Source organism: Talpa europaea (assembly GCF_964194135.1).
Source record: "Talpa europaea genome assembly, chromosome: 16".
In the NCBI taxonomy this organism is placed as follows: domain Eukaryota; kingdom Metazoa; phylum Chordata; class Mammalia; order Eulipotyphla; family Talpidae; genus Talpa; species Talpa europaea.
The window spans coordinates 39812112-39833661 of NC_140084.1; the positions used below are offsets into that span (position 1 = coordinate 39812112).

Genomic DNA, 21550 nt, shown 5'->3' on the forward strand with positions numbered 1-21550 from the left:
TTGATGACTTTTGACAAATCCACAAACCCATGTAACCATTACCACAGTCATGATAAAGCGCATTTCCATCAGCCCCCAAGTTCCCTCATAAATTTTGCAATAAACTCCTTTCTCATGGTCCCAAACACCCCTTGGTCTGCTGTCACCAGATTATCTTTCCTGCTTGAGAGTGTCTGTACAAGAAATCATACATACGTGTTCTTTTGTCTCTAGCTGGTTTTGACAGTCTATTTTATTTTCTACAGAAATAGATGTTTATGTTTCCATGGATATCACGGTTTATACATCATGTTTTAGAGAACTGTGGAAAACAGTAAAACAAGTGGGATATAGCAACAGTTCTTAATTTCACTTATTACCACCTCTTTCAGTTGCCATTGAACTCAAAATGAACTGAGTTTTTAAAACGTCTTTTCACACTTTTGAAAATTTTACTTCAAAAGCATAAAGACCCTCAGCACAGCTTTATTGTTTTGGCTATGTCCTTTTCACATCGCTGTATTCCTTTGGAGGAGTTTAGTTTCCAAAGCCAAAGCTAGGAAGAGTCTTGTTTACCTTCACGCCAGCTGCAGTCAGCTTCTGGCACTTACACACACCCTTCTATGTCCTCCCTTGAAAAAGTCCAGTCTCTTTGTATCTTATGAAGTTCCCTTAGCAAGCTCAGCCCAGGCCGGAGTGAAGATGACCACTGTGATATGTTGCGGGACACAACAGGTATAGGCAGAGGGTGTTGAGACATTTCACACCAGATGTCCCCTCAGCTCAAAGGGTAGAGAATCAGGTTCCATAGGGGCCAAGTCCCTGGCCACCTGATCATAGATTCTTCTTGGATCTTCATACATGTCCTCAGACCAGTGATGGTCCCCGGGTCCCTGACAAGCAAAGGAGGAGTTAGAACTACAGAGAGATGCCCTGTGGATCAGCTTTGTAGCTCTGAGGATACACACTCTTGCTCAAACCGCCCCTCCCCCCCCCGCAATGCTTCATCTTCTAACTATAGAAAAACCCCAACATAGGGCCTCCCTGGTGGTGCAAGGGGTTAAGACACAACCTGTGAAGCTATTCACAACCTCTGCAACATGAGTTTGATCCCCAGCCAGGGAGCTACCCACATGGCACAGCAGACCTCTCCTGTCTCACCCGCTGCTCCCCTCAGCAGTGTATTTCAGTACATCTGCCTGTTCTGCTCCCCAGTCTGTCTCTGGTGAATCCTCTCACCTCCCCACACACACCTCTGGCCTGTACCCCAGCTCTTGAATGCATAAATAAATAAATCTTTTTTTAAAAAAAAGAAAAACCCCAGCATATACAAAGAGGATGGTGACTAGAATGAACACCCATCATGAATCCCTACAAACTGCCCACCTTACTTCAACAATATCCACCCTTTGATAATAGTGATTTATCTATGTCTTCTCACCCCATTGACCCCTCTAACTGGATTGTTTTTTATTCAAGCTCAAGCTATCTCCTGATTTCCTGTCAAAAAATAATTTAGATGTCAGAAATGAAAACTTTTAGAGTCCACGATATCAGCTATGGGAACTGTGGGGTGTGGCTTGTGATTTCTCTGGTCCTTAGTTGGGATGCCCTTTGCCCTAAGAACAGGAGAAAACAGTAGTTACAGCTCAGTACACTTAGAACAGATTTGTCTGGGGGCCAAATAAGGCCTGATGCTTGTGCTTGCATGCTTTTTAGATTTTTTTATTTTAAATTTTGAAATTATTGGGGAACATTAAATGTAAAACAACATTTGTGACATACAAACTTTCATGAAATTCAAATTTCATTATAAAAAAATGTTATGGGAACTTAGCCATGCCCTTTCATTTCTGTACTGTCTCTGGCTGCCTTTACATTTCAATGACACAGTTGAGTGGCTTTTAGAAAGACAGTATGTCCTGCGAGGCCTATTTGCTGCCAGACTCTTTATAAGGGGGGCGAGGGGGAGGGAGTGTGCAGGCTGCTTCCTGCGCTCTGGAGGGCACATGCGGTTCAGCACCATGGACAGCAGTCAAGGGGCGTTATTTCCGCACAGGCGGGGAAAATACCATCCGAGCCTAGTGCCCCATCTGGCACAATCTAACAGGGATATCCTTGACCCATAGGCGCCAGAGCACTAGCCAAGGTCACAAAGACTGTCATCTGCCATCCCCTGCCTCAGCGATTGGTTCAGCAGTGAGTTTGTAACTCAAGCTAAACCAGTAAGTGTTAGTGTTAAGGTTTTGGAGCTATTGAAAAGGAGGCCTTCCCTTTCTTTGAAGGCTCCTAATCTAATAGGATGCAAGCCTGGATTTGCCAGGGACATCTTTAGGGAGAATTCTGGGTTCAGCTGGGTGGTCCTGAAAATAATTCTATTCCTTGACTTCAGTTGAATGGGCCAAAGAATTTTTTCTTTTCTTTTTTTTTTTTTAAAGATTTATTTATTTATTTATACAAGCACTGGGTACAGTCAGAAGCACGGGAGGGTGAGAGAATTCACCAGAGCCAGAGCGGGGAGCAGGACAGGCAGACTGACGAAGTACACTGCTGAGGGGAGCAGCGGGCGGCAGGAGAGGTCTGTGTGCCATGTGGGACACTCGCCCGGTGGCTGGGGATCGAACTGGCACTGCAGAGGCTGCAGGCAGCTTTGCAGCCCAGCGCTCAACCACTGCGCCACCAGGGGAGGCCCCAAAGAATTTTTTCTTTATAGTTACTCTGCTTAACCAGTGTAATGGAAATGGCTAGTTATCCAGGGAAATGCACGTCTCCCTTATGCCACACTAATAGAGCTGTAGCGAGGCCTGTAGCTGCCAAGATGGACTACGTTTCTCAGCTTCCTTTGCAGGATAATGAGAGCAGAACGTACCATTTCTGGGCCTGAACCATAAGGGAAGGCTGTGCCTCTATCACCTTCTTTTTCCCTTTCCCATCAGTTGAATACCCACCCCCACCACTGAATGGTTCCTTCCATGCAGACTTGGACAGCATGCTAGGGGAGGGCCAAGGAACACAATGGAAAGAACTTGGGTTCTGAAATAGGCACATGCAGCAGTCACTTGCCTGTGGCACCTATTAGAGAAAGAAACAGACTATCTTCTTTAGGCCATGGGATGCAGGCCTCTTTGTTTCAGCAGCTAGCTTATCCTAACTAACACAAGCATCAGGTGGTGGGTTTCTGGCACTACCCAGGAAAGATTTCTGCTGATACAAATCTCACCATCTGAACTTCATCGTAGAGGGATCCCCAGGCTCCAGGCGGGGGGTACAATCTTTCCACCTCATCATACAGGTGCTCGGGAAAGACCATATTCTCTACTTCAAGACCTGTGAAACCTGGAGTTGGAGCAGATGCAAGAGATGAGCAGGGCACCTGGTCCAGGCATCAGGGGACTCTATGATTGAGGGTAGTTCTGATGTGGGCATGACTCACCTCGAGCATAAGACTCCTCCTCCAGTGTGGGGGGTAGCTGGCGGCCAAAATCCTTCATGGAGTGGTAATATGGCTCTACATCTGTAGTGCTAACCTATCCCCCCCCCCAAAAAAAAACAACACAGATAAAGTCCTTCCTACCCTCTGGCTCAGTATTTCCTGGAAAAGGCAATGACTAGCCTGAAGTTAACAGCAGAATCTTCGTCACTGTCAGGTCCTGTCTGCGGGGCTGTCAGAACCCCTCCCCCTACTCACCGTGGAGCTCCGAGTGTCCCGGTCCCCAGTCCACTGGCTCCCCTCATATTCATTCCTGACTCGGTCCTCCTCTGACCTTCGAGGTATGGAGCAAAGTTACCTGATGACCCTCTGATATCTGTCACCCCCAAACCTTCTCTCAGAGCACTCCTTAATGGGAAAATACCCCCCACTTACCCTGCCTCTGTCTTCTCTGAGATGCCTGAGGGAAACAGGAAGAGAGGGGTCAGAGGTGCCCCCCTGAGCCCAGCTGGTTCAGGGAGACTTTCAAATATGCAGCTGCCCCAAGACTTCCCGTCACCCTGGGGCTTCCCTCCTGAGAGAAAAGGGTCTCTCCTCACCCTCAGCAAGACGCCTCATTCTGCGCTTCCAGAGGTAGCCCCCAACACAGGAGGCATTAGAGAGCAGTAGAAGACCCCCAACAGCAAACAGCACAGGCAGCAGGGGCAGCTTTGAGGGTCCTGGGGGGTGGAAGTTACCTTCAGTGAGCCCAAATCAAGTGGCACTGGGCCCCAAGCCAGGTTCTGGGGAAATCCCATCCCTGACCAAGCCAAGCCCTCCTCCAGAGTCAGGGTGGCAAATGGGGATGGGTTTCCTTGCCAACTCCTTGCCGCTCCAGGGCAGGTGATTCCTTTCTCACATCAAGTCATTAGTAGTAAGTCCTGCCTTTGCTTGGACTCAGGCAGAAGCACCAGCTCCTTAGCTGAGCATTCAAGACCTTCTGTGGTCTGGCCTCTTCCCACATTTCTAGCTTTGCCCACCTACCATAAGCTCTGGGAACGGACCCTCCATCCACACCAACCAAACACTGGCTGTTTCCAGAATCACTGACACTGACATAGTCAATTATCTGTCCTTAAGTGTCTTCTCTTCTAGAGTAAACTCTATTTGCTCTCAAACTCCATATCGAACGACTTCCTCTTTGCACAAACTTCAGGCTCCTTTACCTGAAGACAAAGCTAAGTACCTCTAAGCCAAAGCTAAGGTGTGCTCAGCATCCATCTCTCCAAGTTCTATGAAACGGTCACTCCCCTGCTGAGTGTGTAGGGCTCTGGGAGGACTCCATGGAGGACACATCCCAATTGGCCAGTAAGCGCATCTATACCTCTTTCCACAGTGATTAGAGATCAGAATTAGAACCCAGTGGGATTCTGCCAGAACATTAGGACAGCCCTCTGCTAGCTGCTAAGAAATGAGATGAATGCTGGAGGTATAGGGAGATGTCTTTGCTTTCACATCCAAGCAAGACAAAGGCTAAGGATGTGGATGAGGGAATTAGAGGGACAGAACTTAGTCTCGTGGGACTGCAGCCACTGGGGAGAGGAGGCAGGGATACAGACTAGAAAGTTCTATTCAGGACTCACCTTCAGGCAGCTCTGTAGGTGGTTGGCCATCAGGTTCTCCAGAAGGTTGATCTAGACCTGAAGGGTAGATATGAAGAGTATAAATTAGGAGCCTCCCTGGTGGTGCAAGGAGTTAAGCACTGCACTATGAAGCAATTCGAAGCCTCTGCAGCACGAGTTCAACCCCCGGCCTGCCAGAGAGCAACCCTCATGGCGAAGCAGATCTCTCCTGTCTCACCCGCTGCTCCCCTCAGCAGTGTGTTTCAGTCAATCTGCCTGTTCTGCTCCCCACTCTGTCTCTGGTGAATCCTCTCACCCCCCACATCTCTGGACTGTGCCTCAGCTCTTGTATGCATAAATAAATAAATCTTTTTTAAAAAGAGTGTAAATTAACATCAAGAACCTTAAATTAAGGGATAAACCTTAAATATTTCTGTGTCTCCTAGTAAGTTTTCCAACCAATTTTGAGACTCCTGGGAATTGATTTATGGCTTAGGAATATCCCAAAGAGACCTAGAAATTGCTGGTAATATTACTATGAATAATACCATGAATAGCCATTCCAATACCAATAATAATTATTATTACTGATAAGCACTTCATGGTGTGCAAGATTCTTTTAATCAGAATTGTCAATTTGGGGGCTAACCAAAAAAGATGCTAAGCTCTCAGGATTGCTTAATATAGGTATAACTTCTAGAGCAAAGGAGGTGACTGTAGTACTTTATGTTTTAGTGTTGAGAGAGAAGACTAAGAACAAGAAAAAAAAAGTAGAGAAGTTTGTAGGTATAGAAAATGCTGTTCTGTCAAGAAGAGAGAGAGAAAGAAAGTTAGGTCTCTTTGTACAGGGCCCTGATCTAAGCACTTCAGAAACAATAACTCCTTTAATCCTCACAAAAGTCTGAAAAGATCTTACTTTCAGAGACTGAGGCACAAGAGATCTGAGATCTGCCTTAACTTTAGAAACTGGGGTTCAAACATGTTATATAACTTGCTAAGTTCTCACGACTAGAAAGTGGCATAGCTAGGATTTGAACCCAGGTTAGTTAGAACCAGATTCGGTATGACTAAGCAACCATGGCCCTGCAGTGCCTGCCAGAGTCAATAGCTCCCCATTTGCCAAGTGCAAGGAACTTTGCATTTCATCAAAGTTGCTGAATTTATTTGTATAATGGCTTTTTTTTTCATAATACTTCCCAATTATCCCCTTAATGTCTGTTGGATTAGTAGTAATGTCCCTTTTCCATTTCTGATAGTCAAGTTGTATCTCCTTTTGCTGTTGTTGTTGTATTGCTTACAAATTTTATTGATCTCTGAAAAAAAGAAACTTGGTTTCATTGATTTTTCTCTGTTGTTTTTCTGTTTTCTAGTCCATCAATATATACTCTTACCTCTATTACTTCTTTCTCTTTACTTTCGGTTCAATTTGCTGTTCTTCTAGATGGAAACTTATAATGTCAGTTTGGACTTTTCTTTTTTAAAATCTAAATATGAGCATTTACTGCTATAAATTTCCCACTAAGCACAGCTTTAGTTAGCTGCACCTCACAATTTTGATTTTCTTGCAATTCAAACTCTTCCCTAATTTCCTTTGAGTCATTAATTGCATTCAGTATAGTTTAGCAGCTAAAAACTGACCTCCTAAGTTCATCTGCCTGAGTTGCAATCTCATCTCTAGCTCCTCCTAGCTGTGTGACCTTTGACAAGTCACTTAACCTCTCTGGTCTCAGCTTATTGATCTGCAAAAAGGGAATAATAGTAATGACTTCACTGTACCCCCCTATACGTCCTCTGAGGAACTCTGCCCAAGTCTTAACTGTTCTTTCTCACCTGGGGTGGTGATAGTGGTCTGGGACCCCTTGCTGTCTAGTCCGCTCTCCCCCAGTGCGTTGCTGGCCAGGAGCCAGATCCTATACCGGGTAGATGGCTGCAGCCCAGTCAGTGTGAATGTGGTGGCCTCAGGTGGCAGGACGTCCATGTAGAAGAAGCCTGGCATCCCCAGGGCCTCATACCTGCGTGGAGACAGAGGGCAGTCATTCCAATAGGCCCTGCCTTGCCTCACCTCCTCCTGCCGCGACAGGCACCCACCTGACTTGGAATTTCTGTGGCAAGCCCCCATCAAAGCCAGGCTTCCACTCCAGCCCCACCGAGTAGGGGGTCACACTCACGACCTTTAATCCCAATGGAGGATCAGGGCGGCCTTTGGGGAAAAGAATGTGGAAAGAAATCAGAGGACATAAAAGGATCCCAGTGGTTTCTTCCAGATTTTTCTTAAGAATGATTTTAAATATACTGCCCATTCTTGTCATGCATGGTGTTTGTGTTCTATCAAGTCACCGGGAATGCTGAGTTAGCAAACACCAGATCATAGCTTCTGGGGGAAAAGCAGGGTTGAGGTCCTGCTAGCCTTGGGTCACAATTTTGCCTGCTGACCAATCCATGATCTTGCTTTATGTGCATTCTGCTTATTTACTATGCATCGTTGATTCACAAGCAACTGAAATCATGGCCAACCGCAGTGCACTGATGCCTGCATGAAGCTTACCCAACACAATTGTTTTCTCCTTAAGGCATAACACAGCCTTCTTGTGTTTGGAAATACTCAACAGCACTGCCCCTGGAGGGCATTTAAATAACAAGATCACTAACAAAAAACACAAAAGTACAAAAAAGGTGGAGCTAAATAGAATGCAGAAAAGACCCCTGGTTACAGCACACCAGCTGAAACACTGACTCTATCTCATCTGAGAAAAAGCTCATTGAGCGACTTGAATTTTTCATCCACACTGTACATGTCCCTGAATGAGTGAAAAAGCACCATGAATATTGATTTGGGGGCTACAAATACATTTTAACAATTAAAGCCAATTTGCAAATACAGACCGTCCAAATCATGAAGACTGACTAGAATATATATGTTGCCTGTAGTGGATTTTTGAGGGTGCCTATCTCACACCCTCATCTCTCTGGTTGCAGAACCCTGATTATCCTTTGGAGAACCACTTGCCCACATTCTCAGGCCATGTGATTGTGACGGAAGTGACCTCACTCCTAGTAGGACAGACATGTGCCCAGGCCCGGCCAAGAAGAATATCTCCTTCCCCTGACTGGGGGAATCTTGGCAGGGAGCCAAGCAGCGTCAATGCATCCTAATTCTAGAACTTTCATACCACTGTAAGGAAGGCAAAGAAGTCTTTACTTCCCCAAGAAAATCTAACAGCAGCTATGAAAAGTCATAGAATAAAACCAACACAGAGGGCCTCCCCTGGTGGCGCAATGGTTGAGTGCTGGCCTGCGAAGCTACCCGCAGCCTCTGCAGGGCGGGTTCGATTCCCGGCCGCCGGCAAGGGTCCCACATGGCACGACAGACCTCTCCTGTCTCACCCGCTGCTCCCCTCAGCAGTGTATTTCGTCAGTCTGCCTGTTCTGCTCCCCGCTCTGGCTCTGGTGAATTCTCTCACCCTCCCGTGCTTCTGACTGTACCCAGTGCTTGTTTGAATAAATAAATAAATCTTAAAAAAAAAAAAAACAAACCCAACACAGAAAAGCAGACCCGGGGGATGGAGAGTTCTTGAAAGCCGAACCTGGACCCAGCAACTCCTGAAAGTAATTTTTAGTTACTTGGACTAAAAAATCCCCCTCTTTGTTGTGGGTTTTCCAGAAGCTTCAGTCCCCATTAGGATTTTTGGGACAGACAAAAACTCCAACCTCACTTATAAACATTTCTCAGGTTTCAGTAACACTGTCAGTCTGGGAACACCAAGAGACTTGGGGATTGATGCAGGGGCACCCTCACCCCCTCTGTGCCCACTTCAGCCCCCTCCCATCATACTGATGCTGACGAGTTGAATGTTGGTGTGGTCTGAGCCGAGGGGGTTGGTGGCCGTGCACGTGAAAAGGGCGTAGTCCTGGGCTGCAGACACGTTGGCAATGGTCAGGAGACTGCTGTGGACGACCCCCTGGTGGTACGTGTGTTCCGTGTACCTGGAGAGGAGGGGCGGCAGGGGCTCAGGGAGGGGAACCAGAGCTGGGGGACCGGAGCAGGGGCTGGAGTGCTGCCTGGCTGCGCCTGGGCTCACCTGGGATCCTGGAGATCCAGAGGAACCCCGTTTTTGGTCCAAGTGAAGACAATGTTGGGGACACCTCGGGCACGACAGTGGAGGGTGGCAGAACTGGTACTATCTCCAGCTGCAGCCACCTTAGTTAGGGGAGTGGGGTGCTCCACCTGGGGGGCAACTAGGAGGGGTTGAGAGTCGATGTGAGGTATGTGGATGAACATGAGAGATGAGGGTTTAGCGGCAGCAGTTGGGTGTTACTCACATCTGACAACAAGACGGACAAGGCCTCGGGCTGGAGGTGCCACTCCATTGTCCACGATGCACTGATAGGCACCAGCCTGCTCTAGCTTGGCATGGCGGAACCGCAGACGCCCAGTGGATCCCTTTGACACTTTTTCTGCATCATCAAAGCTCTGGTCTTCCTCCTCTTCTCCCTGGGGGCCCAAAACACAGTAGTTGGTTTCTCAGACTGGACCCAGCTCCATCGTCCCCCAGAATGAGTCCCACTGGCAGCTTCAGTTTTCCAGCCACAATCAGCCTTCCCAGAATTAACCCCCCATCACCCATCCATCCATCCATCCACCCACCCATCCATCCATCCATGTATCCAATCAGTCTCGAACAGGCCCATCTATTCATCCATCAGTCTAGCCAACCGCTCACTCATCTGTTGATCCAGTTATTCATGCTTAGAACCATGTATCCATCAAGGCACACATCTATTTATCCATTCACCTAACCATCCATCCATCCATCCACTTCTCCGTCCATTTATTCACATTCATTCCAACATCTGTCTTCCTTTTATTAGCTCATATATCCACCCGTCCATCTATCTACCCAACCACCTCAAAAATACCCCCATAAACACATACATCTATTCATCAACTCATCTATCTGTCTATTTCTCCACTGACCATCCATCCATCCACTCCATCATCCCCCAGGATGAGTCCCACCTACAGCCTTAGTCTTCCAGCTACCATCTGTCTTCACAGAACTAACCCCCCATCATCCATCCATCCATCCACTGTCTTTCTACTGAGGGTGTATCTAGTCATCCATCTACCCTCTAATCTAATCCACTTATCTACCCATTTCTCTCATTCAGTCATCTAGCCACCCTTCCATGCATTCATCCATTCATTTGCTTGTTCATTTATCCATCTGCCCTTCCATTCACTCACACATCTATCCACATGTTCATCTACCCATCCATATACCCATCCACTTGCCTGCTCACCTGGGGATCTATCCACTTATGTACCCACTCACGTGTCATCAGCAGCGAGTTCTTGGATCTGCCCTGACGAGTGTGCAGCTGTGCAGCATCACATAGAGGGGAGCCCCTCCTCCCAAGCAGCTCACAGTCCCTAGTAAGAACCACAAACCCCAGCCCCACCTCCATTTACCAAAGGTTGAATTCTCACCAGCCTCTCCCAGCTGAACATCTCTGGAAGGACAGGATTGGCATCCACAGTGCAGACTATGTCCACAGAGCCCCCAACATTCACCTCTGTGGGGTCCTGGAGAGTCCGGATGATGGGAGCATCTGGGGGAGGTAGGGGCTTGGGGAAGGCACTGGCCTAGGCAGGCCATGGCAGGAGAGGGCCTGGGGTGGGACAGTGTCTAAAAGGCGCCCAGGACAGTTACAGAAGTGAGCGAAGACCATCCTGGTAGAGGCGCTCTTGGGTTAGCGGGGTTCTCCCACCCTCTACCCAGCCTCAGCTTTCATGGTGGGCTTGATGTCCCTGTTAGTGGGTCCTGCCTGGCAGAGATTCCACACAGGAAGTGGGTGTCCCACCATGGGCCTGACTAGCACTTGGTGGGGGGGCTTCCAGCAGGGGTGACTGTCCCTAGGTGGGCAGAGCTTACACCAGGAGGAGACTCAACAGAGGGCAGAGTTTCTTGGCTGGGGGGGTCCCTTGGTGGACAGGGCTCCAGAGTGCCCTAATTTTCGAAGGTGAGGAGGGCGCTTACAGTGCACATCCAGCCGCACGAGCGCCTCCGCAGTGCCCTCCGAGTTCTGGCAGTGGAGCTGGTAGAGGCCACCATCTGCGCGGGTCACGTTCCACAGCTGCAGAGCTCCCCCAGACAGGATGCGGTGCCGGGGGCCGCCAGCTGCGGGAGGTCAGGGTCAGGCGCCCGCCAGGCCCTCCGGTCCCTGAGACCCGCCCCGCTCTCAGGCTGGCTCCGCGCACCTGGGCTGAGTCGGTAACCGCGGAAGGTCCAGTTGAAGGCCTCGGGGGTGGGGTTGGCAGACACGGACACCGGCAGCAGGGCCTCGCCTTGTTCCACCGCGGTCACCACAAGCACCTGCTCCCCCAGAAACTCTGGAGGGTCTACATGAGGGGTGCCCCCGGGAGTCAAAGTTGTTGTTAAAGTTGGAGGATCCGAGATGAATTTAAGATCAGTTATAGGTTTAAAGTAGGGGTCGCTACTAGATTTAAGGTCGTGGACAAGGTAACAGTTAAGTTGCCTTAAGAGTAGAGGCCATGGGCCTCCCTGGTGGCATTTTTAAAAAAGGCTACAGGCCAGAGATGTGGGGTATGAGAGGTTCACCAGAGACAGAGTGGAGAGCAGAACAGGCAGATAGACCAAAATACACTGCTGAGGGGAGCAGCGGGCGAGACAGGAGAGGTCTGCTGCGCTGTGTGGGTAGCTCTCTGGCTGGGGATCTAACTTGTGCTGTAGTGGCTGTGGATTCCTTCACAGACTGTGTCCTAACCCCTTGCGCCACCAGGGAGGCCCCCTGGTGGCACTTGGCAGCCACTGCAGCACGAGTTCAATCCCTGGCCAGGGAGCTACCCACATGGCGCAGCAGACCTCTCCTGTCTCGCCCGCTGCTCCCCTCAGCAGTGTATTTCAGTCAGTCTGCCTGTTCTGCTCCCCACTCTGTCTCTGATGAATCCTCTCACCCCCTGACAACCCTCACCCCCCGCACCTCTAGCCTATACCCCAGGTCTTTTATGCATAACTAAATAAATTAAAAAAAAAAGAGTAGGGCCACGGTCTGGATTAAGGGTGGACAGAGGGATCAGGATAGGGTCAAGGGCTCAGGTGGAGGACAAATGCGCGATGGGGGCTGAGCAGGAGCAGGGATGAGGATAAAGGCCAGACAGGGGCCAAGATTCAGGATGGAGGGGAAAGACTTGAAGGCCCAGTAGCTTAGGGACTAGGGACTTGAGAGAGGCCCAGGCCAGGAAACATACACAGCACGTTGAGGCGGTAGAAGGCGCTCACGGTCTCCCTGAGCGTGGCGCTGTGGGCCCTGCAGGTCACACCGTGGCCGTGGTCACGGGATGTCAGTCTCAGAAGGACTGTCCTGGCGGCAGATGAGCCTTTGAACGGGGCAGTCCGGGGCCGGGCGGTGGCCACATCTTCCAGCCTGCAGAGGGGGCAGGGGGTGGGGTGGTCAGGTCAGGACTGGGGGTGGGGGGGGCGGCCAGGATGCGGGGGGCCCTAACACTCTTACCTCTCCCCCTCCTTGTCCCAAGACAGATTGACGGGAGGGTTACTGCTGATGCTGACGCAAGTCAAGTTCAAGGCGTCCCCGGGGCGGAGCTCGGACGCATTGGCCAGGATGGTCAAGTTGGTCGGGGGGACTTGGAAATGAACGCGTGGATCTCAGAGATGAGGAGGCCCCGCCTGCTTCCACCAGGTCTCGCTCCCTGACCCCCCCAAAGCCTGGCTGAGCCCGAGGGCATCCTGGCCCTGAGGTCTCCCCTGTGCCCCCACCCAGATCTCCAGCCCGCCCTGCAGCCTGGCCATGCCCTAGCTCACACTGCACCACCAGCTGCGTGGACGCGCTGAGCTGGCCGGCCTTGCACGTGAACTTGGCCAGGTTGTCCGACGGGCCCGTGATCAGCACCAGCTCGCGGGAGAAGGTGCTCCCCGATTTCTCCAGGCTGCCCAGCTGCACCCGTCGCGGCTCCTGGGGCTGCCGCGGTTCGGACACCGTGCGCGAGTCCTGCGGGCCGAGACTGACTGGGGGACCGCGGTAGCCCTGCCGTCCCCCACCCAGCCCTGAGGTTGCCCACATCTGGCTGTGTGATGAGGAAAAGGAGCCCGCTTTCGTGAGCACGTGACTAGGGTAAAGCACAGGGCCTAGAATTGAGCAACACACACACACACACACACACCCTGCATCTCTTCACCCTGGGCCCCCTGAGTTGGGGCCCCCTGAGTCGGTGGGTCTTGCTCTCTGGAGACCTGCAACTGTCAGGGTTTCCTGCCTACCCTCTGCCATGCACCTCAAAAATCAGCCTCAAAAATCATTCCTGCTGCATTTACCAACATCATAGGCCAGAAAAAAACCCCTTTGGAATTCCCCTACTCTTCCCAGTATTTCTTCATTTTCCCCCCAGCCTTTTCCCCCCAGCCTTTTCCCCCAGGCTCTTTTTTTTTTTTTTAAGATTTATTTATTTATGCATACAAGCTGGGGTACAGGCCAGAGATGTGGGGAATGAGAGGATTCACCAGAGACAGAGCGGGGAACAGAACAGGCAGACTGATGAAATACACTGCTGAGGGGAGCAGCGGGCGAGGCAAGAGAGGTCTGCTCGCCATGTGGGTAGCTCCCTGGCCGGCCGGGGATCGAACTTGTGCTGCAGAGGCTGTGGATTGCTTCATAGCGAGGTGCTTAACCCCTTGAGCCACCAGGGAGGCCCTAGCCTTAATTCTTTTTCTTAAAATTTTCACTTACCTCAAATTTTCTTTGACCTTTCTCTATATCCAGTTCTTTTTCCACAGATTTCTGGATCCTTCCCTAATATTCCGTTATTATCCTAGTTTTTTACACTAATGCTCGGTATGGTTCAAATTCTTGGCAGTTCCCTAAAATTCTAGCCAGCTAAATGAAATTCCAATGTCATTCCTATAATTTCTAGTCTTTGCCTCTTAGCTCCTTAATGCCCCAGGATTTTCCCAGAATTCTGTCAGAATTTCTTTAAACGTAAATGGAATTTTATTCTCTTATTCCCAAAACCCAAGAGTCCGATTTAATATTAATGATTTTCGAATGTTAAAATGATTTTCAAATGATTTTCAAATGTTCAAATTTTCAAACATTAATGATTTTTCAAATGCTAACCTTTCTCCAAAATTTCTAGCCCTCGCCCAGACTCTCATTCTTTGTTCCTGAAATTTAGTCTTTTCCTAAAATGTTTGCCATTTCACCTGCATTCTGAGATTTCACTAGAATTTCCTTTAATTTTGTGAAATTAATACACTTTTCTTTATAATTCCAAATCCCCACCCAGAATTTCTTACTCTAGAACTCTCATGTTTATTCGGAATTTCCAGAATTTTCCTAGAATTCCATTTAATTTTCCTGACATTTATGTTGTTTCCAATTCCCTGCCCAAACTCAAAATCTCCAGTACTTGTCAAGAAATTCAGATTTGGGCCTCCCTGGCGGCACAAGGGGTTAAGACGCAACCTATGTGGCTGTCTGCAGCCAGTGCTGCATGAGTTCAATCCCCGGCCAGGGAGCTACCCACGTGGCACAGCAGACCTCTCCTTTCACACCCGCTGCTCCCCTCAGCAGTGTATTTCAGTCAATCTGCCTGTTCTGTTCCCCGCTCTGTCTCTGGTGAATCCACTTACCCCCTGCACCTCTGGCCTACACCCCAGTTGCTGTATACATAAATAAATAAATCTTAAAAAAAAAAAAGAAATTCAGATTTCCGGATGATTTCCCAAGACTCTGGAGAAGTGCCTTCCTGCCCGCCCCCACAGGGGAAGGCTCCAGGATGGTAACAGTGCTGGGGGCACAGAGGAGAGCCCTTAGGCTGATACAGCTCTTGCTGGGCACCAACCTTGTACCAGGTAAGGGAGGGGTCCGGGTTGCCTCCGATGGCCAAACACACCAGCCTCACTCGGGTCCCAGCCCGGAGCTGCTGCCCCTCTGGGGACCCCTCGATCCATAGCTTCTGGGCAGGATCTGTGGGAAGAACCCACAGAAATGGCTCTGTCTCTCTTGGGGCCTGAAGATGGGGTCTCTAGGGCCCGGGAGCCCCCTCGTGAGGTGGGGGCTCACATTTCACATTCAGGGTGAGCGACTTCTTGAAGGTCTCCTTGGTGAAGGCCTCACTGAAGGCCTCGCACGTGAGCATCAGACCATTGTCCTCACGTCGCGCCAGGAACGTCAGGTTGGACATGGAGATGTGGCCCCCATGCAGGCCCTGGCAGAGAGGGGGCTTCAGAGCTGGGGATAGGGCACCCCCATCCTTGGCACCAGGGACCCGGACTCCAGAAGGGACACTGGAAGCGTCTCCAGCCCCTCTTCTGTCAGACCCAAGAGTCGGGGGCCTAGTACATGCCCCCCAAGGACTAAGGCTGCCAAGCACCTCCTTTCCCAGACTCAGCAGTCAGGCCCCCAGCTCTCCCTGCCCTCAGACCCCAGCCCAGCCCCCGCCTTGCCTCCATGACCGTCTCCTCCGTGGGCAGCAGCGGCCGCGGGCCCAGCCACCACCGCAGCAGGGCCCGTGGGCGGCTGGACTTGGTGATGCAGGACAGCGTCACGTTCTTGTTCTCGGACTGGGATGGGGACCCCAGGATGGTAATGGCGCTGGGGGGAACTACAGGGATGGGGGGACAGAGGAGAGACACAGCTGGGCTGCAGGCCTCACAGACCAGTCCAGACGGAGCAGGGACTGAGCACAGACAAGGTCTTGGCGTCAGATAGGCATGAGCTGGGGCACCAGCAGGTGGTTATCTGGGCCTCAGGCTGATACATGGGCATCTGGCACCCAGACTCACAGGTGACCTGCAGTGTGACCCCGCGCTCCTGGGCCGCTGTAGACACGCTGTTATGGGCCTCACAGCTGAGCCTCACCCCATGGTCTTCTGGCCGCACCACCATCACCAGCAGGCTGCGGGCCACAGCCTGAGCATGCTCCGTGCCCCATGCTGTGGACACTGGCTGGCCATTCTAGAGGTGGGGACCAGCTCAGTCAGCTCCCGGCCACCTCTGCCCCCGCCCAAGGTGGCTTCTGCTCTTACCTTCAGCCACTGCAGTGTGGCTGGCGGGTTCCCGCCTCGGGCCGTGCACAGGAGCTCCAGGCTCTGCCCTGCCCGCACATGCCCCTCATCCAGGCCTGGCCACTCGATGACAGGAGGGCCTGGGGGGACTGAGGAGCAGCTGTCATTCATGGGGGTTCATCCATTCTTTCCATGCCCCACAATCTGCCTCTGAACCCCCAAGCTTTTCACTGAGTCTTGAATTTTCCATTAATCCCCACACTCTTCCAGAGCCCCCAACTTCTGCTCCCCATCCCCAGCGCCCACAGCTGATTCAGCTCCCCACTTACACAGAATATTCATGGTGAGTGAGACCTGGATGGGGATGTCCAGAGCGGGGCTGGACCCCTCACAGATCAGTAACTGCCCATTATCCGAGCTCTGGGGTGTCACCCTGGGGTGAGAAGTTGGGGTTCTGGAGTCAGAGTCATCATCTGAAATTTGGGGAGTCAGGGTGAAGAGGTGGGGAATCCCAGTCCCCACACCTGGTCTAAATCTCCATACTGATCTCTTCTAGAATCTGGAGTTCCAAGGAAGAGATCTGGGGGGTCACTAGTGATAACTGGGGTCGCACGGGTCACCATCTGGCCAAATTCTTGGTGGAACTGGGCTTTCTAAGTATCCTTGGAGTGTCAGGTGAACAATGTGGTCCCAGATATTCCTACCTGGACCCAAGTGTCCATTTCCCTGGGATATGGGGTTTTCATGGAGAAATGGGGGGGGTCAGACTGGGGGTGGGGAGCCCCAACTTCCATACCTGGCTGTGGCCTCTGAAGTGAAGAGTTTCTCCTGGGACCCCTCATTCACATTAGTAGAAATGTCAGAAACTGCTTGTCCACCTTGGGGTAACAGCAGGACCGGAGAGTTGATGGGTTCCCCTCAAGGAAGATCCTGGGGACCATGGCCTGGACATGCCGCTCCCTCCCCCACTGTGTGCCATCTCTGCTCCCTCCACACAGTCACGCCTCCCCACAAACAGAGTTCTCAGGGCTGAGGGAGGTTCTCCCCGCCTCCACCCTCCCCTCACATCTTTGCTAGTTGTACCAGTCACCCCATCACCTCAGTTCCTCATTTCTGCACCAGTGCTGGCACCCAAATCTGCTGCAGCCTTAGCCTCTTCCCTGGGGCCCAGTCCAGGAGCCCTGCAAACTCCTGGGTGTCCCCTCCCATGCACGGTGTCCACAGCCTCAGCGTCTCCCCAGGCCTGCTCCTATGTCCCCTTCTCAGACTGTCATATTTGGGGGGCCCCTAGGTGGACAATGGGAAGGACATACGCCCACCCCATTCTGGGGGCATCACACTGCCCCCACCCGCTCACCCCCACTCACTCTGGAGAAAGATGATGTCCGGTGCTGGCTTGGCATCCCCGGACACACAGCTGACTTCATACTCCTGTCCGGCCACCCAGGTGACCGTGCTCCCAGCCTCGGGGGTCAGCTGAAGCACCTTGGGGGGCACTGTTGAGAAAGAGACTGGGCTGAGGCACCAGGGCTGGGAAGGAATGAGGATCTGAGCTTTGAGTCTCATTGCTGAAGAAGTGAGTGTGCACCCTGGGGCTGGAAAGCTGGGGACCCGGAGTAGGGGGAGCTGGAAACCCAGACACCCAGGCCCTGGGGGCGCCACTCCCTTACCCAGGACGGAGAGGAGCACTCTGGGAGACACGAGCTCGGGGCCTGTCTCAGAACGGCCGACCTGGCACTCGTACTCGGCATCGTCGCTGAGGTCACACGCTTCAATGCGCAGGTGGAACTCACCTGAAGGCAGGGCCGAGTCAGGGCCGCAGGTCTCTGCTGGTGCCGCGGGTCTAGGGTCTCCCCCCTTACCTTTATTTATTTATTTATTTAGTATTTTATTTATTTATACAAGCACTGAGTACAGTCAGAAGAGCAGGAGGGTGAGAGAATTCACCAGAGCGGGGAACAGAACAGGCAGACTGACTAAATACACTGCTGAGGGGAGCAGCGGGTGCGGCAGGAGAGGTCTGTGCGCCACGTGGGACCCTCGCCAGCGGCCGGGGATTGAACAGGCGCTGCAGAGGCTGCGGGGCAGCTTCACACCCCAGCGCTCAACCGCTGTGCCACCCGGGAGGCCCTCACCCCTTACCTTTAGCAGGGTCCCCTTCCAGGCGGTATCTCGGGAAGCTTGGGATCCTAGGATCGGGGCCCAGGAGGAGCCCATCTTTGGCCCATTGCACCACACTGCCTGGGGCGCGGACCCCACACCGCAATGTGGCAGCGGCCCCCTCCACCACCGTCATGTTTTCAGGCAGACCCCAGAAGCCTCTGGGGGCCAAAGCAGGGCTGGGTGACTGGGCCAGGCCTGGGGACACAGGTGGGTGAGCAGAAGGCAGGCTCTGTCTCTCCAGTGGGAAACAGTGGCCTCTTGCAGCTGAGTCCCAGCCCAGGATCTTACTCACCTGCGGTCAGCAGCCCCACGAAGACCAGGGGCACCGTGACGGGGGTTCCTAGGGCCATCCGGGCCTCTGCCTGTGGTCCCAGAGCACCCACTGCCTGCCCCTGCGTCTGCCTCTCTCTGGGCCCCTCTCCTACTGCCTCTCTTTTCTTTGTCTCTCTTTCCACCTGTCTCCTGCTCTTCCTGTTTTCCCTTTCCACAGCCCTGACCCCCACCTCTATCTCCCTAGTCTAGGGCGCCCCAACCCCTCCCTTCATCAGTCTTTACCTCTCCGGTCTCAGGCACTCTCTGAGTCTCTCCCTTACAGCCTCTGTTTCTCTTCCCTCTCTCCAGTCACACCCACCCCACTGCTTTCCTTCTTTCACCACTCAGCCCCCTCAGGAGGCCCTGTTGTGCCAGGTCTGGGGGCCCAGGAGCCCAGGAGAGCGATGAGGCTAGTGTGGTCTGTGGCAGGGCAGGCCTGTGCCCTTCGCTCAGTCCCCTTCAGCATCACACTCCCTGGAGGTTCTCCTGTGGCTGCAGCTCCAGACCTCACCCAGCAGGCTCCTCCCGGCCCAGCTGGAACATAAAACCCCCTGTCAGCACATACCAGGCGCATTCCTTGGTGCCTCCCCAGCCCCTGTGACCCCAAAGATTTGCCTTGGGTCAGACTCCAGCCTTCCCAGCTCAGCCTGATTCTTCCTGCCCTGGGACATGATTTTGGCAAGAGCCTTCCTTCCCCGACCAGACATCACCCGTTTCCGTGATGCCAGGGGTCCCTGCAGGGAGTGTGCAAGAGTGTGAGAGGCTGGAGGAGTGCAGGGGAGAGAGCTGGCACGCATGTGTGCGCATGTGAGCACATGGGAGTGTGTGAGCACATGTGAGAACGGGGAAAGTGAGTGTGCGTTTGGCCTGTGGGCGTGTGCAGAGCGTGTGAGTATGTAAGAGGGGCCAGGGTGTAAGTGTGCACGGGGCAGAGTAGACGGCAGGGAAAGGCAGGGCCCAACACCATCCGCAGCTGGTGTGTGCGTTGGCACGAGCCTGGCATGGGGACAACTCGTGCAGGGACCATGTGAACTCCAGCTCCGAGCCTCCTCTGCCGCCTTGGCCCGTCTTTCCTTTCCCGTGTCTGTCTCACTCCCTCACTCCATCTCCACTATCTTTTTTTTTTTTTTTAAAGTTTTATTTATTTGGGGCCTCCCTGGTGGCGCAAGGGGTTAAGACGCGACCTATGAGGCTGTTCGCAGCCTCTGCAGCACGAGTTCGAATCCCGGTCAGGGAGCTACCCACATGGTGCAGCAGACCTCTCCTGTCGCGCCCGCTGCTCCCCTCAGTGGTGTACTTCAGTCAGTCTGCCTGTTCTGCTCCCCACTCTGTCTCCGGTGAATCCTCTCAAACCACCCCCCACACATACTTCTGGCCTGTACCCCAGTTCTTGTGTCTGAGTCTTTCTCTCTACCTCTTTTCTCTCCAGTAGATAGTTACATTGCAATCATCTCTCTCTCTCCCTCTCTCTGCCCCTACATGTGTCTGTTTTTCTATTTCTGTCTCTTTCCTCACCTCTACCCGCCCCCCCCCCACCATATTCTGTCTCTTACATACACCAGGGACTCCATTTGTTTTCAGCCAACCTTCCTCTGAGCCTCTTGCTCTTATTTGTTTCCCCATCTCTGGGCCCCTCTGACTGTCACACCCTTGGATTCCATGACCATATGCTGGTTGGGTGCCACCCCCACTGTCCCCAGTGTACACACACTCGCTGGGGGGTAAGCTGCTTCTGCCTGCTCATCTCCTGCAGGGACTGGAACTGCTCATTCTCACCCCCCTCCCCACCGTGGTCCCCATCCGGGCCTCCTCCAGCGACAAGATGGAGCATCTGGGCTGCACTCCCTCAGCTCCAATCCTGATGCTCCCTTTGGTCTTTCTCTGTCCCTCCCATTACAGACTCCTGCCCTCCACCCCCACACCCCACTCTCCCAACGCCCCCACCTGCCCCCACTCCTCCTGGGGAAAGGGCCAGAGGCCTCACCAGATGGTGTCCCTCTGGGCCAGGGTGTAGAGCTGTCAATCTCTGGGACCTTTAATTAGCACAAGCCTTCCCCCTCCACCTTAGCTGTTTTCCTTTTGGAGGCTCCTGGGACCCCAGGCTCTCCATCTTTCCATGCCTGTGGCCCCAGAGAGTTAAGATGGGGAACCAGAGCAGGTGTCTGGAAAAACAGCCTCACTTCCTGACTTCTTTCCCAAGACACAGGAGGCCTGGCCCCAAGCTCTCCCAGTTTCAAAATCCAAGGCCGGGGTCCCCAAAACAGAAGTCAGGACCTAGACATCTGAGCCCTCAGGACCTACCCCTTGAAGCCTCCGGGGTCCAGGCTTCAGCCTTCTCTCCTCAAGGATCCCAGAGATCAGGCTTCTCAGCCTTCCCCCTCACCCCCACAGGACCCAGGGCAGATTTCACTGTCTGGTGATTTTCAAATCCTCCTGGGCTTGTGTGGGGTGTGAGAGGTCGTTTCAACCCACTGACTGGAAGAACCAAGATGAGATTTTCTGACCCCCTGTCATGCTCTCCCAACTGCGCAGTGCCGCAGGCAAGGGAATGATGTGCCCAGTTTCTCAGGAACTCTGTATTCAGGCCGTTCACTTCTCAATCAACACAGGTCTGAACCTCCAGAGCCTCCGCAGTGGCACAGCGGGTTGAGCGCAGCGCTGTGAAGCTGTCCGCAGCCTCTGCAGCGCGGGTTCGATTTCCAGCGGCTCCAGGGAGCTACCCACATGGCGCGGCAGACCTCTCCTGTCTCACCCTCTGCTCCCCTCAGCAGTGCTTTCGGTCCATCTGCCTCTTTTGCTCCCCACTCTGTCTCTGGTGAATCCTCTCACCCTCCCGCGCCTCTGGCCAGCTGTTGTGCTGTTGTATAAATATTTTTTTTAAAAAATATTTTAAAAAAAGGTCTGAACCCCCATCTTAAACTCCGGGACTCCAAGCCCCTGCACTAGTGATTAAAAAAAAACCTGCGCTCAGGACCAAGGGAGAATCTGAATGTGGAACCCGCGACCCTGCAGGTTGAGGAGGG

The 21550-nt window shown here is 52.5% G+C and overlaps 1 protein-coding gene across 1 annotated transcript; it reads right to left on the bottom strand.

Moving 5' to 3' along the window:
• Positions 1 to 740: 740 nt before the first annotated feature.
• On the bottom strand, positions 741 to 18565 carry NPHS1 (NPHS1 adhesion molecule, nephrin; the record flags this gene model as incomplete). The annotated part of the gene is made up of 29 exons (XM_084256891.1): positions 741 to 872; positions 3200 to 3315; positions 3413 to 3506; positions 3668 to 3743; positions 3845 to 3869; positions 4009 to 4128; positions 5032 to 5088; positions 6841 to 7022; positions 7099 to 7210; positions 8843 to 8994; positions 9090 to 9246; positions 9331 to 9502; positions 10499 to 10620; positions 11049 to 11189; positions 11270 to 11410; positions 12281 to 12456; positions 12544 to 12673; positions 12852 to 13038; positions 14888 to 15012; positions 15109 to 15253; positions 15492 to 15649; positions 15831 to 16002; positions 16074 to 16201; positions 16382 to 16485; positions 16849 to 16930; positions 17420 to 17548; positions 17723 to 17845; positions 18195 to 18410; positions 18508 to 18565. The coding sequence occupies 29 exons, from the start codon at positions 18563 to 18565 to the stop codon at positions 741 to 743; spliced, it is 3732 nt and encodes a 1243-aa protein (XP_084113017.1).
• Positions 18566 to 21550: the final 2985 nt, after the last annotated feature.